The sequence below is a fragment of the Sturnira hondurensis genome, unplaced genomic scaffold, assembly GCF_014824575.4.
Source record: "Sturnira hondurensis isolate 20B ecotype Veracruz unplaced genomic scaffold, ASM1482457v3 Scaffold0005329, whole genome shotgun sequence".
NCBI classification, from domain to species: domain Eukaryota; kingdom Metazoa; phylum Chordata; class Mammalia; order Chiroptera; family Phyllostomidae; genus Sturnira; species Sturnira hondurensis.
The window spans coordinates 4,890,467-4,914,862 of NW_028077960.1; the positions used below are offsets into that span (position 1 = coordinate 4,890,467).

Sequence of the window (24,396 nt, forward strand, 5' to 3'; positions counted from 1 at the left end):
AGTTACTAATGTTTCTATGGGTTTCTGGAGGAATCCAAATATGGTTGTAATCTTTATCTGGAAAGTCCCCTATTACCTCTTTATATTATAGTCACCGATAATTTTATCTGTTTTGTTAATTCCTTTATGTTCAGTGCCTAGAATAGTGCTCAGGCCATAGAAGGAGCTTAGTAACTTTGGTGGGCATGTACGTAATAGTGAGACCTCCCAGGTGGATTAAAAATTCCACAGAATGGGATGGCCTAATAGGATTTGAAATGCTTTCAGTAGTATTTGGAAGTTCTAAAATCTAACAAAGACAAAAGCCTTTACATTGCAGCATAATACAGTATATTATTTACTGATTGTTAAATGGTTAACAGTACATTTAAAGACATTAGCAGTATGATATGTTAATCTACATGCATACTTGTATGTAAATGTGCCAGAATCCATAGAAATTTTTTGTTTTGAATGAGTAAAAGGTTTGTCCAAATTGATGGATAATCTTTCTGATGAAACCATTTGCTGCTGGTTCAGCATTTTTTCTAAATTTTTAGTGGTTAAAGTTTTATTTTACTTTTTAAAGCAGTTTAGAGGATGTTGGAAATGTCTCGATTAACTAAAGCAAATTGTACTATACTTAATTTTCACAGCGATATATTTGATAATGCCTGGAATGGCAGAACTGGGATTCGCCAGACCAGACTGTCAAGTAGCACCTCCTTGCTTGACAAAGATGGGATATTCGCTAATTCAGCTAGCAGCAAACTCTTGGAAAGAGCCCATGGAATTCTCACGTTAGTATTAATCAGTGATGTGGATTGTTTTTTATGACAGGTTTAAAATCTTGGGTGAAAAAAGAGGGAGCGATGGTGACATTATTTCATTAGTAAAATTTTGAGTGAAACAAGATTCAAAAATACTCAGCATTTAGAGCTCTGAATCTTAGGCATTATTAAGCTGGTGGATGTTTGTTTGTTTTCATCTCACCAAGAGAATCATGGTTGAATATACTCATTATAGAAGTGATTCCTTATTGCTCTTTAATGGACCCTACATCGAGAGAAAGGAAAAAGCATTAGCTCTTTTTAGGATTCCCAGTTGTTAACTGCAATTGTCTCTCAATTCTGGCAGTCCTAACAAACTGGGCAGGAAAATTTTGTGTCAACTGGTGAATGGCACCATATATAGTGATATTTAACACTCACACAAGCCTGCTGTTCCTCATTGCATGGCAGACCAGTAAAGTTCTTAGTTACCTATATCAACGTAATTCAAATAATTCCAAAGCATATTTTTGGACCACTAGCTAGAGGTGTGGCTGAATTGGATTCCTTATATTGCCTACGTTACTGCTTCACAGTGTCCTAGAGTCAGTTTATGAAAATCCTGCTATACTTCGGAATTGTAAATTAGCTCATTTAGTTCTCACAACAACTCTAAGAGAGAGGTTGGTGGTATTATTATCTTCATTTTACATTATCATATAAGGAAACCAAGGCCTAGATAGGTTAAAATCATACCTTAGTAGGTGAGAGAGCTTAGAGTAAAGCCCAGGTCTTTTGACTTCCCAACCCGTATTCATAGTATCAGCTTTTATTCCCTTTCTGTTTCCATAATTTAGAAAAGACCTCAGTGTAAGTGTGATTTTGAGTTATGAATAAGAAAAAATAGAAGAGAATTTTTAATTTCAAAATAAAAAATCATAACTTTTGATGAAAAGTACATTTTAAAATTCATGAAATTAAACATTTATTTAAAGTCTTGAAATGACAGAAACAAAACTACTGTAGTCATAAGAAATTAGAGCCCTATTAATATCCAAAAGAAAATGAAACCTTAGTTTTGAATGTATTACATTATGTTATTGATCATTAGGCATAAGCCTTTTTATACCTATATTTCAGAGCAAGCATCTCTTTTTTTTGTTCTCTTTTCCTTGCTTACCTTTCTTCCTAAAAGTGCCTGCTTAGTTGAATCAGACAATGTTTTCATGTAGATGAACTGTATCTTACAAATGGATATATAATCTGTTGTTTCAATAGAGACCTTGAAATCATCCATCTCTACAGTAGTGTTTGCTAATGTATAATTTGTCTCTTTAGGAGAAACAAAAACTTCAAATTGAAGCCTGGCCTTCCAAAGGTAGGTATTATGGAAAATCTTTTTTCCATTGGTGTTCTACTTCATAATTATTTTTTTATTACTCATGCAAAAATCTTTAGAAATAAAAGGCAGGAAATACCTTATTTATAACCAAAATGGGGATTGTGTTCATTCACTTAATTCCATTTTAGACCTAAGACTGGTTGTTATAAAATGGCCAGAGTTCATGGTTCAGGTAGATACTTATTTGTGAGATAACCTACTTCCTAGTGTTTGAAAAGCTTCTGAATAAAATGTAAATGTTTTTGAATAATTGCCTCTTTACATGAAATGTTTTTATTTCTCCTTGAGCCAGATTAAGAGCAAGTTCTAAATTTTACTTGATTTTTAAATAATTTCTAATTAGTGCTTTTCTAATGCTTATCATTACCAGTGGTTAGTCGGGTTTTTCTGTTAAGGTTCATTTAAGCTTACAGGCCTATGGTCTGTGTTGGAACTACTTTCTTAGCTCTGCTATTGTAGCACAAATGCAGCTATACAAAATATATAACCAAATGAGTATGACAGTATTCAAATAAAAATTTGTGGACACCGAAGTTTGAATTTTACATAATTTTTTACATGCCACTAAATATTTTTTCAACTGTGTAATCCCTAATTTTTTCAACTGTGTAATCCCTATAAAAAATAGTGGCCAGGATTTGGCCCTCAGGCTATCATTTGCCTGCTCTGATCTACATTGTGAAGGGAGAGATGGCATTCCCAAAATATTTACTGAATTTACTAAAGAAAGAAAAGTCCTCTTGTGCCCTCCCAAAGAAGAAATTCTGCCTCTTTTAACCTTGTTAATGAATGTAGTTTCAAAATTTTAAAAGGACTGGAAAAAGAGCTATTTATTCTTATGATTCCCTAGTTTAAGAAAAAGAAAAAGAATCTCCCTGTATTTTTTTTCCTTTTTTAAGTATACTTTATTGACTATGCTGTTACAGTTTGCCTTTATTTATTCCTTCTACCTAAGTTACCTTAGGTTTCCAAACAAGCTGAATGCACTGCTGGTGTGGTTTCAAGTAGTGGTAAATATAGTTTTAAACTACAAAACACAGAGAAAATTTATGTAACTGGTTTAGAATGATATTCTTATCACAAAATCTTATCCTGATAACTCTAGGACCCATCTGACACCATACCTAGTTATCACATATTACTGACTGTATTTCCCATGCTGCACTTTACGCCCCTGTGACTGCTTTTATGACTGGCAGTTTGTATATCTTAATCCCTTCCCCATCCACCTTTTGGCAGCCATCAAAATGTTCTCTGTATGTAGAGTTTGTTTCTGTTTTGTTTATTCACTTATTTTAGTTTTTATGATTTTACATATAAGTGAAATCCTGTAGTATTCATCTTTCTTTGTCTAGACTTATTTCACTTAGCATAATACCCTCCAGATCCATCCAAATTTTCACATGGCAAGATTTCATTCTTCTTTATGGCTCAGTAATGTTCTATTGTATTTATGTATCACGTCTTCTTTATCCATTTATCTATTGATGAGCACTTGGGTTGCTTCTGTATGTTGGCTCTTGTAAATAATGTTTAATCTTTGTTTTTCTAACACCTTGCACAGCAAGCAGTATATAGTAGTTTGTTAAAAATGAGCTGATTAATTTAGTGGAATAAACTAAACAGTGAAGATGGAATTAAGAAAGGAATAAAGTAGATAATGAACAGAAGACCTAAGAAAGCAATTAACTCTGTTTTCCTTTTCTGCTAGACCCCTGTTCCACAGTCCAGCTCATGGTTCTGTCACAGCATGCTGGGCTGTTGTAGCTGCCATGCAGCTGGATTCATCTTTCTCTTGCCCCCTTAGCCTCCTGCCCTCCACCTTGCTCTCTTTTGCCTTGTCTCTCTTTTTCCCTTGCCCTATTTTGTCTTCTTCATAAGACTTAATAACCTTCAAGTTATTAAGAGAGAAAGTTATTCCCTGACTGGGAATCGAACCGCGATCGCAGGCCCACTCTCGATCCACTGAGCTACACCAGCCAGAGTGACAATTTTCTTAAATAAGTATCTAAAAGGAACATTGCTAAAAAATGAAATTAAAAATAAAAGTGACACTCGTTATTAGTAAGGTTATACTGATTTGCATTCCGAAGAACAGTACATACAAATGCCTGTTTCCCCAAATCCTCATGCATGTTGGATTTTGTCTGTCTTAGTTGTATTTATCAATCTGATGTGCAGGAAATCTCTTTAAAAGAAAATGTTTCTTTACTTCCAAGTGAGATTGATTGCCATTATGTTGTCATTTATGCTTTATTTACAAATTGCATACTCAGGCCTCATTTTTTTTATCAAGGGATGTATTTTTTAAAGCATTTCTTACCATTCTTATATACAGGTAATGAGTCATTATCATTGTTGGAAATATTTTTTCTTAGTTTCAGTTATTTAAATACATATTGTTTTTATTGCTACTTGAAAGTTTTTATTTTTTAATGTTTATATTGTCAAAATTAATACTTTTAGAATTTACTCTGCCTTTAACTCAATCTTGTGCTTCTCATACAGTAAAACTTTTACCACTTTTTCAGTAACTATGTAAGTTGTACATCTCTATAGATACATATTTTTTTTATTGACATACTCACTGCCAATGATTGGCTAAAAACACTCCCACAAGAATTTCCATTAAAGACAGTGTCACAGGTAAACAACCACATCCTTGCACAACCACATCAAAATTACAACTAAACCATAGAACAGCCATCATTCAGAACTGCCAGAAAGTCAGCTGCATGGAAGTCCTACAACTATGAAGTTAAAGAAGAAATCACATTGAGACTGGCAGGAGGGGTGCAGGTGAAGAATAGGCTGGTCCCACACTCCTGTGTGGTGAATAAAAATCGATAGGGATATCTCAGAAGCAAGGGATCCCAGTCCCACAATAGGCCACCCAGCCCAGGGTTCTAGTGAAGGGAGATAAGTTTCTACAACTTCTGGCTATAAAAACCAGTCAAAATTGTGGAAGACAAACTGCTGGACCCCCTGGCACTTTCTCTTATAGGGCCTGCTCAGAGACATACTCAGTTTCACTTCTTCTGAGCCCGAGTGCTGTAGCAACAGATTGAAAGGTATCAGAGACATATGGGGAGACACTGAATTGTCCAACATCATGATGAGAGCTCGAAGGACAGCTTTCTCTCAGACAGAAGTGCTGGCAGAAGCCATTGTGCCTTTTCTGAACCCTCCCCTACCAGAGCCACAGAGCTGACACCATATCTGAGGGCACCATACCTGAGACACCATCAACCTGGCTCACACTCTTTGCCCCACCCAACATTCAGGCCCACTCAAGCTGTTTCCAGTGGCTTTTCCATATGAATGGCTTGTCTTGGCCCATGATTCAGATTTTTCTAAATTCTCTTAACAAGCAGCATCTAGCTAGCATCAACATGCCTGTACCTCCCTTTAAGATGCCCCAGGCTCGGCACCTGCAGCCTCCAGCCTTGGTTCACAGCTTGGCCTCTCCTGGGGTACTTCTAAGCCCAGTACAAGTAGCAGCCATCTGTAGATTGCCTTGTAGCTAATTCTGTGTAATCCTGGACAAAGCACAGATGGTGGCTGACTTTGTATTTACCAACAGTAATCAAGGGCCAACTTCAAGAGGAGGGTGTACACAGCCGTCACAGTGGGTGCCACTTGAGGATCCATCTTGGGTAATAGGGGAGGCTGTGCCCTGGACCCAACAGAATATCTATTACATTAAGCAACTCTGTCAAGCCTGGGAGACATAACCGTGCTACTTAATACATAAAAACACACAGAGGGAGGTTGCCAAAATGAGGAGACAAACATAGCCTGCCCAAATGAAAGAACAGAAAAAAACCCAGAAAAGAACTAAACAAAATGGAGACAAGCAGTCTGTCAGATGCAGAGTTGAAAACACTGGTTATAAGGATGCTCAGGGAACTTAGTGAAGACCTCAGTAGCATAAAAAAGATCCAGTTAGAAACAAAGAATACACCAATTAAAGTAAAAATTTACAAGGAAGCAACAGTAGAGTGAATGAAGCCCAGAATCAAATCAGCAATTTTGAACATAAGGGGGCCAAAAACAATCAGTCAAAACAACAAGAAAAAAGAATTTTTAAAAAATGAGGAGCCCTGGCTGGCGTAGCTCAGTGGATTGAGCATGGGCCTGCGAACCACACAATCGAGGTTCGATTCCCAGTCAGGGCACATGCCTGGGTTGCAGGCCAGTTCCCCGCAGGGGACTCACAAGAGGCAACCATACATTGATACTTCTCTCCTTCTCTCCTTCCCTTTCCCTCCAAAGATAGATAAATAAAATCTTTAAAAAAAAAATGAGGAGAGTAAAGGGAGAATGTTGGACGACTTCAAGTGTTTCAACATTCATATCATAGGGGTGCCAGAGGAGAAGAGAAAGAGCAAAAATTGGAAACATATTTGAAAAATGGTGGTGGAAAACTTCCCTAACCTGGTAAGGGAAATAGACATGTAAGTCCAAGAAGCGCAGAGAGTCCCAAACAAGATGGATCTGAAGAGGCCCACACCAAGACATCATAATTGAAATGCCAAAGGTTAAAGACAAAGGTTAAAAGCAGTGAGAGAAAAGCAGTTAGTTATCTGCAAGGGAGCTCCCATAACGCTGTCAGCTGATTTCTCAAAATCAGCTAACTTTGCAAGCTAGAAGGGATTGGCAAGAAGTATTGAAAATGATGAAAAGCAGGGACCTACAACCAAGATTAACCTACTCAGCAAAGCTATCATGTAGAATCTAAGGGAAGAAAAAGAGCTTCCCAGACCAGAAAAAGCTAAAGGAGTTTATCATCAGTAAACCATTATTATATGAAATATTAAAGGGTCTTCTTTAAGGAGAAGTTCAAATTATGAACAATAAAATGGCAAAAAATACATATGTGTCAGCAACTGAGTCTTAAAAAATAAAATAAATAAGCAGAACAGAAACAGAATCGTAGATTATTTTGATGGTTGTCAGATGGGAGGGGGTTGAGGTGATGGGTAAAAATGGGGAAGGAATTAAAGAAGTACAAATTGGTAGTTACAGAATAGTAATGGGGTTGTAAAGTACAGCATAGGGAATAGAGTAGCCAAAGTACATATATGTAGGACCCATGGGTGTGGGGATTGTCTGAGGGAGTGGAGGGGTGCTGGGTGGAGGTGGGCAAATGGGGAACATCTGAGAAAATTATAATAGCATGAACAATAAAATAGAATTTTAAAAAAGCTGCCACACACTTCATTAATATTTTATATTCTTTAGTTTTTTTATGTGTAACTTTTATCTTAAGTTTATTAGCACATCAGGATGAGGGTTGATAGGGACTGTATTTTCTTTTTTCTGTGTTTATGGCATATCTGATATAGCCCTGGGATTGAATTTAATTTTTCTCCATGAGTTAAGATTTAGTTACAGATAACAGTAGATACTGTAGATATGTTTATGTAGAGAGGGACTTAATTCAGAGAGGTGCTTACAAAATTGTTAGAAGTGGTAGAGTTTCAGAGCATTAAAATAACAGTGCAGAACTGACCAGAGCTGTAGTCAGAAAGTTGTAGCTGCTGATTCCAGGTTAATTCAGAATTCAGGATGAAGCTGCTGCAGCTGTTGGCCCCAGAGCTAAAGTGCCTTTAGTAGACTAGCAGCGACAGCACAAATGCCCTGCACTCTTTCTCTGAGCACTGGAAAAGGTAGTATTTGGATAGAAAACCAGCCCATAAGTGAAGTACTTTTGTTTATATGCTTGCCAGCAGAAAGAGAAGGTACTAGCCAAAGCCTCTGCCTCATTATACCTTCCTAGTTTTGTGTGTGAGAATTTGATGATAAACTTAAATCACTTCCAGAGTCTGATATTCACGAGTTTGGGGAAAGTAGTTTTCTTTTTAGATGGAGAGCTTCTGCAGGAAAGCAGAAGGGTAGAATGGATGCTGAATATCAATCTTCCACATTTTCCACAGTCATTACACATAGGAAATAATGAAAACTGGCTTACAGTTTTGTTTTTCCTATTCCTAGTTTAATTTATGTGAAGAATTTGGTTTCCCCCCCTTTTTTTTCAGCACTTGCTAGAGGTAAATTCTTTAAAGCACCTGACAAGACTGACCCTGCAGGATCGAATTACCAAGTCACTTCTTCATTTGCACAAGAAGAAGAAACCTCCCAGCATCAGTGCTCAGTTTCAGGTTATTTCCTATTTTACCTTTAACAAAGAGGAATCTGTTTCATTCAGATTGACATTGAAATGTCAGATGATTACCTGAATGTGATATGATTCATCTGACTAAAAGCCATAGCCATTTTGCTTTTCAGAAATAAACCTATTTCTGTGTATACCACTCATTTTTGCATATTTTGACAACATTGTATATATTTATAAATTGCTACCAATTTGGAATGGAAGAAAATGCTCATTATATTGTTTTGTATTGCAGGCCTCGTTAAACAAGCTGATGGAGACACTTGGTCAAGCAGAACCATATTTTGTAAAATGCATTCGCTCTAATGCAGAAAAGGTAAAAATGTCCTGTAAATGAGAGCTTCTCAGCTTACTTCAAACAAAGCTTTAAATTCTTTCTAAGGAGAGTAAGTGGACAGGAAGAGTTAATGTATAATCTTTTTTAGGGAAACAGTATTTTGTATTTTCTATGGATACTTTATTGTGCTTGATTTAGCATCTACTAGAATTTGAGAAGTAAATAACGCTTGAAATTCCATCATAAAAAAGAGTTTTATGCAACTTTTGTTACCCTGAGATTAATTCCTCTTGTTTGTATATACACTTGTCACCCCAAAAAACTTGCTTGTCATTTTTCATGTGTGTAGATTCTTAGCTTTATAAAATAGGGAAGATGCTATGGATATTCTTGATTCCTTCCATTTTTTATGACAGTTCCTCTAGAAATTTGCAGAATGTAGCTAACAAGTGTAAACAGTTGTCATCTTTATGTTCATCATAGGAAAATATTTCATAGCCTGAGCAGCTAAAATGTGTAGAAATTATGTTCAGCTTTCTTAATTCTTAAGAAGCAGTTTCCGACTCTGCTGTCTACAAGCTTTGTGACTTTATTTTTGTGACTTTTTATTTTAGACAAGTTAACCTTTCTGCAGCTTAAATATTTTCACTCTTTAAGATCATATAGGACCTTATAGTGTTTTGTGAGTATATATGAGCTAATACCTGTAACATACGTAGAATGTTCCTAGCCCATGCTGCTTAGTAAATGTACCTATTCTTTTAAGTGACTAAAAGGAAACCATTTTATTTATAGTTAAAAAGAAATTTGAGTCCCTATTATTAATTGAGACCTTGTTATACAAAGAGTTCAAGTTATGAAGTATTTCAGAGTACAGAATAAATACTAAATAAATGTCAACTATTATTGTTATTTAACGTAAGGGGTTAAAGTTGCCCATGAACATTTTTTCCTTGACAGCTATGCCCCATCTGTTTGCAGGAAAATGTTTGGGATTACCTTAGGGAACCATTGAAAATAGTATTTAGAGTAAATAGGGAGGAATATCTGAAGCTCCAGATACATCTTTCTTTGGATGTCTGAAAACATGCCTACTAAGATACCTAGGAGTGACTGGGTATTGTGCTAGTGAGGAGTGACTATCTCCCATTAGCTTCTTCCCTATCAGTGCCACCACGATGAAATCATCAATTGTCAGGGACCATAGGAATTTTTTGTTTTTCAGTGTGTCCTACCAGTATCATCAGCAGACAGTATTTAGGGAAACAACCTACTCTTAACCTTGTACTAGTCATTAAAAGAAGAACCTGGCAGCTCTCAGTTTACTAAGGCATCTGGTAAAGTGGGGCAGGTGGTTTCTGAGTGAGACCAGAGATAAAATTGTAACTAAAAACAAAAATACGGACACTCTTGACCACATATAAGTGGGCCAGTCTTGTTACTTATTTTATAGTGACCCTCTGTGGCGTGGTTAATTTTTTTTTCTATATGCTTTGTTTTAGCTGCCATTAAGGTTCAATGATGCCTTGGTACTTAGACAGCTTCGGTATACTGGGATGTTGGAGACAGTTCGAATTCGCCAATCAGGATACAGCTGTAAATACTCCTTCCAGGTATACTTTTATATTGATCTTTAATATGTATATGCACATCAGGTAAATTATTCCTGTCTTATATTCTGTTTGTGGCTCACTTTTTATTTGTCTTAATTCTTCCTTTCATCCCATCTTTTGGATATAGAATTACAGAGGTAGAGAGTACTCATTTCCATTGAATGGCACCAGTCTCATTAAGCTTGTGTTGTAATAGTATCTAGTACTTGGCCATTCTCATTTGATCTGAATGTTTCCTAATACTAAATTTACTCATCGCACAGCAATTCTTCACATTAATTATTTCAATAATAGAAATAGTTTGGTCAGAACTGTCTAGTTGAAAAGAAACTATTTCATTTGGCTTTTCACTCAAGTTTTCTAGCAGGATTTTCTTTTATAGGAAGCTGCCAGCAAGGCTCATAGTTTTCATGAGTACTGCTGCTATGCGTATGGAAATTATATTGAAGCTTTTCAGTAGCCGAGCAAGTCTTTGAAACTGTTACTAAGAGGGGAACTCTCATTCTCAGTTATATCCTGTAATGACTGCCTCCTGTGCTTATTTTTCTGCTAAAAATCTCTGATTCTTGTTAAATGACTTTTTCTTTGTTTTTTAATACAGCTTTCTCAAAAGTGATGATTAGTTTCTGCCTCTCCCATTCCCTTTTGATAACAAGATGCTATGTAGAACTCAGTATCCCCCTCCCCATTTTATCAATTAACCTTTTGTAATATTTTAAGTTAACAAGTACTTCCTTGGTTTCACCCTATGTCAAAGAATGAGGAAAGGATTAATAAAAGGATCATTAGCTAGCATTTAGGATCTTGTTTATATATCATGTTCTTTTGACTTATAACATTTTCTTTTCATTTTTCAGGATTTTGTGAGCCACTTCCATGTACTTCTTCCTCGAAATACTATTCCATCCAAATTTAACATTCAGGATTTCTTCAGGAAAACAAATATTAATCCAGACAATTATCAAGTTGGGAAATCTATGGTGAATATATATATAGCCCTCGTCTAAATTGCATGTATTTTTGTATTTAAATAATAATGACAATCTGCCTATCAGAATGTTTTTTTAAATATATTTTATTGATTATGCCATTACAGTTGTCCCATTCCCCCCTTCATTCCCCTCTATCCTGCACACCCCCTCCCCCACCATTCTGCCCCCTTTGGTTTATGTCCACGTGTCTCAAGTTCTTTAGATTCTATATTTCCCCTACTATTCTTGCCCTCTCCCCTGTCTATTTTCTACCTACCATCTATGCTACTTATTTTCTGTACCTTCTCCCCCTTCTCCTCCTCCCACTCCCCTGTTGCTAACCCTCCATGTGATCTCCATTTCTGTGGTTCTGTTCCTGATCTAGCTGTCCTCTTAGTTTGCTTTTGTTTTAGGTGTGGTTGTTAATAACTGTGATTTTTCTGTCCTTTCACTGTTCATATTTTTTATCTTCTTTATCTTAGATAAGTTCCTTTAACATTTCATATATATAATAAGGGCTTGGTGATGATGAACTCCTTGAACTTGAGCTTATCTGAGAAGCACTTTATCTGCCCTTCCATTCTAAATGAAAGCTTTGCTGGATAGAGCAATCTTGGCTGTAGGTCTTTGGATTTCATGACTTGGAATACTTCTTTCCAGCCCCTTCTTGCCTGTAAGGTCTCTTTTTGAGAAATCAGCTGACAGTCTGATGGGAACTCCTTTGTAGGTGACTGTCCCCTTATCTCTTGCTGCTTCTAGGATTTTCTCCTTCATTTTGGTCTTGGCTAATGTAATTATGATGTGCCTTGGTGTGTTCCTCCTTGGGTCCGACTTCTTTGGCACTCTCTGAGCTTCCTGGATTTCCTGGAAGTCTATTTCCTTTGCCAGATTGAGGAAGTTCTCCTTTATTATTTGTTTAAATAAGTTTTCTACTCGTGGCTCTTCCCCTTCTGATACCCCTACAATTGGGATGTTGGAACATTTAAAGATGTCCTGGAGGTTCCTAAGCCTCTCCTCATTTTTTTGAATTCTTGCTTCTTCATTCTTTTCTGTTTGGTCATTTTTTTCTTCCTTCTGGTCCACTCCCTTGATTTGAGTTCCAGCTTCCTTTCCATCACAATTGGTTTCCTGTGCATTTTTCTTCATTTCACTTAGTTTAGCCTTCATTTAAGAAAAGCAGTTGAATCAGGAAAAGGTAACTTTGGGCAAATGAAGTTTGAGATTACAGAACACTAGGAAGAGATGGTTTTTAAGCAGTTAAAAATTTAGGTAGAACTATAGAATTTGCCAGAAGCTCTTTAATATTGATTATATTATTTTTTCTTATGACAGCTGGTACACTATATTTTTATAAAACATTCTGAGGTCTGGACTTCCAGCCAAGATGGAGGCGTAGCTGGAAACACTGTGCCTCCTCGCACAACCAAGTTTAAAGACAACAAAGTTTTAGTAACAAAAACGTAACTTCATTTGTTCCTCTAAAGGTTGGCTATCTCTTGGTCACTTAGAATTATTGGCTCTGGGGCTTTGAGCTGTTCTTGAGTCATAATGTTTTGGTCTGTTCCCACCTGTTACATATGAGGGGCCGGGCCTTAGGTGTTCACCAGGGCGGGGCAACTCAGTAGCTGGGTTGTGACACTGTATGTGGGGGTGGGGGTCAAAGAGGGGCAATGGCATTTGTTCTGCTCTCTCTCAGATTTCTGTCCCCTCTGCCGCTTCCCACAAGCAAGTTGGGCCCTTCTGGTGCTGGTTCCTAGGTGTGTGGGCTTGTGTACCCTCCAGGACCCTGTGGATCTCTCCAATGAACTCTCTGGGAGCCTGGGAGCCTGGGAGCCTCTCCCGGCACCTCGACCCTGAAAGTCTTTTCAACTGGTGCTTTCAGGCTCTAATTCCCGTTGCTGGGGCCCTAGCCTGAGCGGTGTGTCTCACTGTTCACTCCTTCGCTTGGTTTATCTGCACTTGAATGTGTGACGGTGGTCAGCCAGCCACCCTGCACCCTCACTGGGGTACGTCTGTTGCCATCTCACGCCTGGGGTCTGCCAACCGCTGCTTGTGCTCCTGGGTCAGTCAGGCCTATCTTGCCTGCCTGACCCCACTCTGCTGCTGACTCCACCCCTCTTACCTGTCTGGCTGAATGGTTCCTTGTTGTCGGACTTCCATACAGTTCAATTTTCTGTGTTTTGGCTGCGTTTTTGTTACTAAAACTTTGTTGTCTTTAAACTTGGTTGTGCGAGGAGGCACAGTGTTTCCAGCTACGCCTCCATCTTGGCTGGAAGTCCAGACCTCAGAATGTTTTATAAAAATATAGTGTACCAGCTGTCATAAGAAAAAATAATATAATCAATGTTAAAGAGCTTCTGGCACATTCTGTAGTTCTACCTAAATTTTTAACTGCTTAAAAACCATCTCTTCCTAGTGTTCTGTAATCTCAAACTTCATTTGCCCAAAGTTACCTTTTCCTGATTCAACTGCTTTTCTTAATTTGTTACTTATTCTTTCTGTCATCCTTTTTCTAGTTTCTTAGGCTAGAAACCATATTTGGCTTACCCTTCAATTTAATTCTTTTATAAAGTTCTGGGGTTTGGAGGGGTTTTTTTCCTTACAAATGATTCTCACATCTCTCCTTTTCTCATTGATACATCTTCCACATTCATTCTGTTTCTTTACCTCACTTATATTTCCCTTACAGTAAACAGATTTTTCATCTGGTTCAAGTCTATTTGTTATTCTATTTAACTCAGTCTACCCATTGTATCAAAATCATCATCTTAATATACTTAGTTCTTTATGTTGGTTTCCTACCCAGTAATAATCCCTGATAACCATTATATTCAAGTATCTTTCTCTTTTTCAAGAATCTCTATATTGTTATTTTAATCTATTTAATATCTTCATTGTGAAGATTAAGTGTTTCATTGTCTCCTGTATGTGCTTTTATCATTATTTTCAACTCCTTGTTTTGTTCAGGTGGGGTACTCTGTCTCTTATCCTTATTAGTTTACTGTTTTCCTCTTTGGTACCTAATACCTGTGTGCTCATTTTAAAAATATTTTATTTTTGACAAAAAGATAGGTAATAGGTTAATTAGTTTGATTGTGGTAATCATTTCATAATGTATACATACATCAAAATATCGTATTATATACCTTAAGTTTATACAGTTTTTCATATCTACCTGCTCTTAAAGGTGAGTGCCAATCCTATTTCCTAAGGGACCATGTTTAAGTTATCTTTGTACCCTCCTAAATTCCCACAGATTTTTTTAATGGAATGGAGTAAATAAATAAACTAATTAATAGTTTGGGGCAGCAAGAAGCCTTTGATGCATACTGGATTTCAGAAAGACTTATTATTGGTTTATTCATGTTGTGATCAAATTTGAAGATATGTGATTCTCTACTTTTCTTCACCCTACTCCACATCCTTGAAAAATGTGACATACTACCGGTAGTGCATTGGCTTATGATGGTGGTGAATTTCCCAAAGGAATAATGTATCCTAATCTCTGACACTGGGATTTTTGTACACATGTGTACCTTAGCATATCGCCTTCTACATTCTAATGTCTTCTTTCCATTTTGAGAATGATTGCTTTGGATAAATTGATAGAAATATTTATAAGTACTGCTTTTACGCAGATGTTACTGTATTTGTTCTTTTCTAAAAATGCTTATCACAGAAGAGATGATTCATGAAATAAATTTCTCATTTCTTTTTAAAAAATATTTGTTTTTATTAATCGATTTTAGAGAGGGGTGAAGGAAGGGAGAGTGAGAGGGACAGAGAGAGAAACCTCAATTTGTTATTCCACTTATGTAGGCATTCATTGGTTGCTTCTTGTATGTGCCCTGACTTGGGATCAAACCTGCAACCTTGACGTACTCGGATGGTACTCTAACCAACTGAGTTACTTGGCCAGGGCTTATTTCTTCTTAAATTGTGTTTTTCATCTTCTTCCTCCTGGTAGGTGTTCCTAAAGGAGCAGGAACGACAGCACCTACAAGATCTGCTTCACCAAGAGGTGCTCCACAGAATTATATTGTTACAGCGATGGTTTAGGGTCTTGCTGTGCAGGCAGCATTTCCTCCATCTGAGACAAGCATCAGTTATCATCCAGGTGGGAGGCAAAGGATTCCTTGCATAAGATTGGCTAGTTTATTTGGCCTTTTTTTTTAGTAACCAGAACTATTTTACTATGAAATAAGAATCTAAATTTCTTCAGAGATATGAATGTGTCCTACTCAGTTTTGAAATGTTGATAGCACTACAAAGATTATCTGGCTTATAATAATAAGCTATTAATAAATATCAGTGGAGTTGAATTTAAATTAAATCAAATTTATAATGGCTTGTGAGGTATGATTAGGGACAAAAGGAATATTTGCCTTAATTTTTGTTGACAGTTATATTTAATAATTTTCTGAATGATATTCAAGAGTTATACTTACACTGTTACACTCATCTTGGTCTACAGGTACCTTATTTTATATTTATCTGTTTTATTTTCTCCATCATCAATTTATATGATAGCTATTTCCATAGGACTTTTTGTACAAGAAAATCTTTAATATCTTAATTTCTGTAATGTGTATATATTGACCTTAAACCTTACTAATATTGGCATCCTGTAGCATGAGAATAATTTGTAATTTGTTAAAATTAATCTGTAGGACATGAAAGCATCAAAAATTTTAAGTTACTAAGTTCTAAAATTAATTTTATTGAGGTTATATTATCTAAAATATTTGTTTAACCAAGTATATCAAGAAAAGAAAAAAATTTTAATCACCCTCTATTTAGCCACTTACCTTTTAATTAAGACATAAGAAATTTATTCTTTTTTCTGTGAAACTGTGGTATAAGATATGACAAGTTTCTGTTACTACTTTGTCTTTACTGTAGCGATTCTGGAGAAATTACCTAAATCAGAAGCAAGTCATCAGAGATGCAGCTGTGCAAAAAGATGCTTTAGTTATGGCTAATGCAGCTACTCTCCTTCAAGCTTCTTGGCGTGCTCACTTAGAGCGGCAGCGGTATTTGGAGCTCCGGACTGCAGCCATCATCCTCCAGCAGAGGTGGAGGGAGCACTACAGGCGGAGGCAAAGGGCTGCTGTTTGTATACAGGCACAATGGAGAGGCTATAGGGAAAGTAAAAGGTATCACAAACAAAGGAACAAAATTACCCATTTGCAGTCAATATGTAGAGGATTCAGAGTAAGACAGAGGTAATCTAAGTTGTTATAATAATGCTCCCTGCTGAAATATGTTGTTTATTCCTCTGCTCTAATACTTACCTAACTAGTATTAGAACTGGTTACATGCAATGTGTCTTCTCTGCTAAACTGTGATACTCCTAGCAACTTTAACCTGCTTTGTATGGTATATAATAGATGCTAAATAAGTGTTTATTGAATTAAATTGGGTTGAAAACCTGTGATCTACAGTTATAACTGCTAAGAGTTAACTTTTACATTAGGTTTAAAAATTGGCAATATTCAAAGTTTTTACTTTTAGAAACTTCAATTTTATTTTTAAGGTTTACCTTAAAGTAAGGATATTGTTAAATGAGAGCTTTACTTCTGATTTTATTTATTTATTTTTTAGTAGAATAAAATGGGAATAATTTTATTCCAAATAGGAAATAATTATTATTCCAAATAGGAATAATTCACTTAAAGAAATATAATCTCACTAAGGGAAAAGGAGTTATGAAATGTGCAACCAAGTTATTTTGAGAAATACTTAGATGTAGTAAAAAATTTTTGAGACTATTCTCTCCAGTGGTAACCAAGACATAGATCTAACGTACTTCTTTTTAATTTTTATATAGATTTAAAGCTTTAAAAGAACAAAGACTAAAAGAAACAAAAATACAGCTTGGATTGAAAAATATTGAGCCATATGGTTCTGTGAAAATTCATGGTTCAGACCCTTCACAATGGGAGGATTGTTCCTTTGATAACAGAGTAAAAGCTGTAGAAGAATGTAAATCTGTAATAGAGAGCAATCAAAATAATTTAGTGGACTGCTGGAAGGAATCCCCAAACAAGCGACAGGAGAGAGCCAGAAGCCAAAGTGGTGTGGACTTGCAGGAAGATGTAATTGTGAGAGAGAGACCCAAGTCCTTGGAGGATCTCCACCAGAAAAAAGTAGGACGTGCCAAAAGAGAAAGTCGGAGAATGAGAGAACTAGAACAAGCTATATTTAGCTTAGAATTGCTGAAAGTTCGTTCTCTTGGTGGTGTGTCTCCTTCAGAAGAACGAAGGTGGTCTACGGAACTGATGCCTGAGGGTCTTCAGTCCCTTCAGGGTACACCTGACAGTGAAAGCTCTCAAGGAAGCTTGGAACTTCTGAGCTGTGAGGAAAGCCAGAAGTGCAAACTGGAGCCTGTAATTTTAGATGAAGGAAACTTGCAGTTTCTATCACCTGAGATATCTAGAAGTCAAAAATTTGATTCACAGGACAATGCCCTCAGTGCCTCAAGTGAGACTAATTGTACAGTGATTCAAAAGGGGGCACCCTCTGAATCAGTGCATTTGAAGAATGGGACTATGAAGGAAAAACTGGTTTGCAGTTCTGAATCTATTACCCATAAGCCACCCCTGAGAGACCCCTTCATTTCCAGTAGTCTGCCTACATTTTTTTATATTCCTCAACAAGACCCACTGAAAACAAGTTCCCAACTAGATACAAGTATCCAGAGAAACAAACTAATGGAAAGCGAAGAAACACTTCCAGTTCTTACTTTAGATAGCAACAGGGAAGCCAGAAAGTACCACTTCTCAGGAGAAAATCAAGTTGTTGCTTCTTGGAATACAGATTCTTCTAATACTGTCCTTAAAAAGTTGGAAAAGCTCAACACTGAGAAGGAAAAAAGGCAAAAGCAATTGCAGCAAAAGAATGAAAAAGAGATGATGGAACAGATTCGCCAGCAAACAGATATTTTAGAGAGGGAGCGTAAAGCTTTCAAGACAATTGAAAAACCAAGAATTGGGGAGTCTTTCCCAGTATCATCTTCCCATCAATCAAAGCAAAGAGTAGAGAGGCCATCCTCTCTCCTCATCCTGAATACCCCAAAGAAGGAAGAATCCGATGTACTTGGGCCTCCAACAATAACTGTAAAAGATGCAACTCTTGCCCCAAAAGACAGTCCATCTGCTCAATTACCCATGCAGGATCGAACTGTCTTCCTATGCTTTGAAAGAAAAGGAGGCCCGTGTCAATCTAGTACTGTCGATGAATTGTCCAAGACACACAAAATGTGCACCCAACCAAATGTAGCCTGTAACCTCTCTAATAATCAGGTTTCAAAAAAAGAACACTTTAGACCAACTCAGGCTTATGGCCACAAATCTAATGACCCTCTCAGAGATGGAACTACTAGGGCCATTTTCTACACACCAAAGGAAAATAAGAGTATTCCCCTGTAAGTGATATGTTTATTTTTTTTATGTATAAATGAGAAACTTTTTGGAGAATTTCATAGGCATATCTCCGAGATATTGAGGGTTCAGTTCCAGACCACTGCAGCAAAGTTAGTATCACAATAAAATGAGTCATAATCTGTTTTCTGATGGAAAGTCTCACTTTAATTTTTAAAATTGCCCTTGTTAAGGTGCCTTGATCATCCTCAACTCTTTGTATGGGTGCTATTCAAATTAGCTGTTTTCTCTGCATGAAAAATATCCATAATTGTTGACTCTACCAGCCACTTGAAATTGAATATAATTATACCCTAAGAATTGACTAAGCACAGAAAGCAATTGTTGGTTCCTTCCCATTAAGTGAGAAGGGTAATACAGTGCCAGTAAACATAGGTTTTCAGCAAGTGCTGGTTGCCCTTCTACTGTTATATGTAGCAGTCCAAGCTTATTAGTTTCAGGCTTTAAAGTTAATGTGCTTCCTTACAGCTGATGGCCTATTTTTTGTTCTTTATTAAGTTAGTTATGCTTTTTTTGTTGTAAAAAACATAATTTAACATCTTAACTATTTTAAATGTACAGTATAGTAGTGTTAATTATATGCACATTGTTATGCAACAAATCTCTAGAACTTTTTCATTTTGCAGAAACAAACTCAATTACCCATTGTACAACTCCCCTTTTTTCCCAACCCCCTACTAACAACAGCTCTCCTTTCTGTTTCTAAGAGTTTGACTATATTATATACCTCATGGAAGTGGAAAATCTTTATATTTTTAAATTTTATTAACTAGTTATAGCCACCAGAAAAGCTTTTGTTGTTGTTTTTCCACTTTTTTTTATTAGTGTTCAAGTACAGTTATTTCCATTTTAAGAAAAGCATTTCTTAAGTAGTTCATAAAATATTTGATCAAGTTTAAGATATTTGTATTAAGTCTTTTTATATGGTGGATTCTTTCAGTTCTTGTGGGAGAATATCACTGTTTAAGTGAAAGGTGAGGGCTATATTTTAGGGCAAAAAAAGTAAACTTCATATTAACTAAGATTAACTTTTTTCTCTTATCTCCTAAGTTTTTAATCTTTCTGTCTTTAAAACTGTATACAGATATTATAGAAACCCCTTGTAAATGTGGGCAAGATATCACTCATATTTTTTCTGCTAATGATTTCTACACAGTATTATGAAATATACTTGGACTAAATGATAGATTGAGGTCCAATTTCTGCCAGCAGTCTAGAGATTACTCAGAAGTTCAAAGACTCTGTATGGCATTATAAGCCCTTCAGAGTATTAAAAAAATATTATTTCCTGTCACTTTAATTAAGTTTAGTGATGTACAATGTGTATGTTTGTGTAGAGTTGTTGGATCCAAGAGTCTGCTTTGTAGAAGTCTTACTTGTACATTTCAAAAAACATTAGTCATCCTTGTGAATTGCTTTTTTAAATCAACTTTTTAAGATAAGTCTACTTGATTTAGTTTGCTTTACCTCATTAGGATCTGTTTATCTTCAAAATGATTATATATTAGATTGTTTATGTGAAAGCTTAACTCAAAGTCATACTTCAGGTCTCCTCTCATTCTGTAAGTACTACTAGAAACTTGAGCATTTTATAGAATTATAAATGTTGGTGTTCCTAAATTTATCTCGTCCCATTCTTACATATTAGAAAAAAGCTCATTGGCTACCCTAGAGATGAAATGATTTGTTTAAGGTCACATTAAATAGCTGGGTCTAGAACCTGAGTTCATCATTAGAAATCAGCACTGGGTTTAATGATTAGGAAGTATCACCAGGTTAGCGTTCTTTCTGTGCCATAGTGGTGGTAAGTCTTTAGTTGTCTTCATCTGATTCGTGAGGGAGAACAAAAAGAAATGCAGAGATCTAAAGAAAATACTGTGAGTTTAAAAGTTAGGGTGGTCACGTGCTGTCAAAGGTCCTACTAGTTGTTTCTCTTTTTGGAGAACAAATCAAGGCCAATAGGCTCGACTGTGGCAGGAGAGATTTTAATGGCCTAAAGGGAATCTTTGGGACAAACTGGGATTGCTAGGCTTGATCATACACTGGTCAAAAAGGGAGATCTCTGAAATGCCATCAGCAAGGAAAAATTGCCGTTTCTTTAGGTTTGTTTAGGGTTTATCACATAGGGCAGAGGACAGGGTAACCTCTTATAGCCTAGTTCTTTATGTATAAAATGAAATGGAAGATTTTGTATGGTAGAGAAGTTAGTCTGCCAACTCATATTCTAAGTTAGTGTCTACTTTAAACTTATGCTAGAAGGTAAGATATGATTCTCAATGAGCTTATAGTCCTGCTAAGGAGAGATTAGCAAAATGTTTTTGGTAAATTTTAAGACTTGTGGCACCGAGTTAACATAGGTAATCGGGGCCATGAAAATACAGGTTCTATTCAGATATTCCTCAGACACTGACATCCATTTCTACAAAGAATATAATGATAAAACAATCACATCATATGGTCATTCAAGCAAAATTTAATTTTCAGATACTAACACTATACCATCTGTATGGTTCGGGGCACACCTTTTAGCTTGATAACAACTTCTATACTGCTAGTATTGTTTTATTCTGTACAATCTCAAGTTTTAAAATAAAGACAGCAGATGAAAGCTACAGAGAGATGTCAGATAGAAAATTTGCTAACCAATAGGAATCATCTCTATAAGGTAATGAGGCCCTTATTGCTGGGTGGCTACTTATCAGGTACTTTATAGTGATTAGAGTTAAAGACCCATTCTAGGTCTAATTCTAAGGATTTGGGGACTTTGTACTTTCCCTTTCTCATCATTAAATCCATATCGTTTCATGAACTAATTTTGCTACTACTGTTATTAAACATATGTCATCATAGTGGAATATGCCCAGTGGTTACCAGGGCAGGGTCTCTAGTAATTTATTCATACATGTAAATTTTTAGTAATAATATCAATTAGGTAAACAAAAAGTTTTGGGGGTTGTATTATTTTAGGAATTGAGTAAGTTCTGGATATATATGTGGAATTGTCTAGAATTCTTTGACGTAGCTTGTTAAACTATATTTCGTGCTATACTTTGAGACTGCTGCCATCAGATATCTGCTAGGAATTGAAATGTAATCCTGATTTTTTATTCTAAGCATCAGCAAGGAATCCTTAAACAGTGGAAATCTTCAACTCCGTAAACAAGATGAACCAACTCCAAAACCTGTAAAGTTAACTGGGCCGGGCCAAGGAGAGGTAAGTATGAAATTTTGTTTATCTATACTCTATGCAAAATAGATGCACACTATTTTGGAAATTCCAATCTTGTAGATATAGTGTCTCATCTACCCATTACTACCAAGAGTTTTATAGAGAAAGAAGCCGTGAGTTAAGTCTGCTATACTTAAGGGAGGTATACTTCAGGCAGGGAATGATGCCTAATGATATGAGACTGGATTGATAAAAAAGTTGCTAAGAAAAAAAGGCAATTTATGCAAGTGACTTTGGTGACTTATTATGGCAGTGAAAGATGACTTCCGTGGCTATGTAGATTTAGCTTCCATCTTCATCCTTTGTCCAGAGTAATGTGTATGGATTGCTTTTGGTTATCTCTGTCACTTCTAGTGGAAAGGGCGCGGTGGGGTGGGCAGGATGTTACAAGAAATTCATGAGCGCGCTGATGTCTTTCATTGGCATCATCTCCCCCATCCCAAAAACAAAAACAAAACATTGTTGTGTTATTTGTTTTATCATTTGGTCAAGCAGGTTGCCAGACCGGCCCATAAAAAGAAAGCTCGAATGGCGCGGACGCGCTCCGATTTCTTGACTAGAGGTACTTTTGCTGATGGGGAGGGGGATACAGAGGAAGATGATTACGATGACATTGAGCCCCTTCTCTCCCTTGACCAACCTTCTCACTCTGAGCTAGGGCCAGCACCCAGCCTGGGTCAGGCCTCTCACAGTGACTCCGAAATGGTAATTTTACAGCAATATAAGAAAACTAAGCAACAAGCAAATCTGATGGGAATAGTCTTTGCTTATCTAAAGCTAACTTTCACAGCCTCTTCCCCATATAATGGTTTGTACATGGGAAACCTCAGTGAACACAGCAAATAAGCTAAACTTTAATTTAATAGGACTAAGATAAAGGACACTTTGTAACAGTGCATGTCGAATCATAAATTAGGCAACATTGAGATTAACTTGGCACTAATGTAGAAATTTTCTGTGTTATATCTTGAAGGGCTTAGAGCAGAAACCTTCAAATATGTTTTTCAGTAAAGGGCCATATGATACACATTTTAGACTTTGTGGGACATGCAGTCTCCTTTGCAACTACTTAAGTCTGCCACCATTGAGTGAAAACAACCGTAGACAATAAGTTAACAAGTGGGCATGGCTCTGTTCTAGTAAAATTACTTACAGAAATAGGCAATAGATTCTATTTGACTTAGTTTCCTGACCCCTCCCTGATCTAGTGACTAGGGTATGTGTTAAACAATCCAGTAGCTTTTAATTGAAATGGTGTTTTCTTTAAACTTGCTTTCTCCTCCCTAATTTTTAGTAATAAAAAATAAACATTAATTTTTAAAAATTTAACGAGCAGTACCAAAAATCTCTCCCTAGACCAACCTGGCAAAGTAGAAGGTTTTGTATGTAATATGTTTGTATTAATCGCAGGTTATAATGATAGAGTTAGGTTTGAATAAAACTGTACTATTTTGACTAAGAATATAACCTTATCTTTATATCTCAACAAAAATTAGGTACACATGTAGTTTAAGAAGTATGAATGCATTTGTGAATATAAAGTGTTTGATTTTGGAATTGTCCTGGAAAATACACAATATCAGGACCCTGTATGTATGATACGTACTAAAACATTACTGCTGATGAAGTAGAGCGGTATGCAGGTTATTTCTATCCATATTCTTAACTAATTGGGTCTCATTCTTTTTTATGGGAGAAAAATTTTAGGATGGTCTGATGATCTTCTTTTGACTCATTAAAGATTTTATCTTTGAACTCTTTTAAGCTGATGATTGTGCCAAAGATCTAGTTAATTAAAATTTTTGTTAATTTCTAGAATACTCTCATTTTCTTTATCTTTTGTTGAGGATAAATGACAATATTGACATTCTAAGAAAGGAAAAACAATATCACAGAAAAATGCACTACAAGTTCTCTAATTAGACAAGTGGGTCATTGCCCTGAGCCAGACTGTCGGATTATAAAAGTTGGGAACGGTCTGTATGTCCATTAATAGAGCCAAAGCCCTCTCTTCAGATAGGATAAAACAACTTCACTTTCAAGGTGCCCTGTTTTTGAGTAAAAAATAACAACACATACATATTCTTATATGATTATTAAAGATGAAATTATATATTGAATCAAACTAATATTAATGAAAAGTACTACTTAGATATATTTTGTAGTGTGAATAGAGAGCATACTGAATTTGTTCTCTAAAGCATAAGTAAATGTTTCACTTGTGGAAGAACTTAGCATTTATAATTGCTGCTTTGTTCCTGAGAGTTTCCTTCATTACAAACCTTAGTCCTTTTGGTGGTAGACTTCTTTCTCACTGAGAACGCTACTGAGATGAACCAGGAAGTTGGGCTTTGTGCTTGGAGCGTTCAGCCCCTTTAAGGCTTCTAGCTGGTAGCCTCTGCCTATGATCCTGTTCACCTGCTTGACAGTCATTGCATGCCAGTAGTTATAGAACACCCACCCTGCAGTGTGTTAGTCACCTCTCCAGCTTTCTCACTGCCCTTCTGTTTCATCACTAGCTATTTTAGGAACAGG

The 24,396-nt window shown here is 36.3% G+C and overlaps 1 protein-coding gene across 7 annotated transcripts in view; it reads left to right on the forward strand.

Moving 5' to 3' along the window:
* MYO9A (myosin IXA) overlaps positions 1–24,396 on the forward strand; it is a 274,015-nt gene that overhangs the window by 173,772 nt on the left and 75,847 nt on the right. For 4 of the 7 annotated variants that reach the window (XM_037047139.1, XM_037047138.1, XM_037047144.1 and 1 more), the window contains 11 exons: positions 636–779; positions 2,088–2,127; positions 8,193–8,315; positions 8,565–8,645; positions 10,109–10,219; positions 11,077–11,199; positions 15,158–15,307; positions 16,093–16,415; positions 17,021–18,616; positions 21,747–21,846; positions 22,354–22,566. In XM_037047139.1, coding sequence (XP_036903034.1) covers positions 636–779; positions 2,088–2,127; positions 8,193–8,315; positions 8,565–8,645; positions 10,109–10,219; positions 11,077–11,199; positions 15,158–15,307; positions 16,093–16,415; positions 17,021–18,616; positions 21,747–21,846; positions 22,354–22,566 — 3,004 coding nt within the window. The remainder of the gene's footprint in view (positions 1–635; positions 780–2,087; positions 2,128–8,192; positions 8,316–8,564; positions 8,646–10,108; positions 10,220–11,076; positions 11,200–15,157; positions 15,308–16,092; positions 16,416–17,020; positions 18,617–21,746; positions 21,847–22,353; positions 22,567–24,396) is intronic. The other 3 variants (XM_037047140.1, XM_037047142.1, XM_037047145.1) reach the window with 3 other exon arrangements.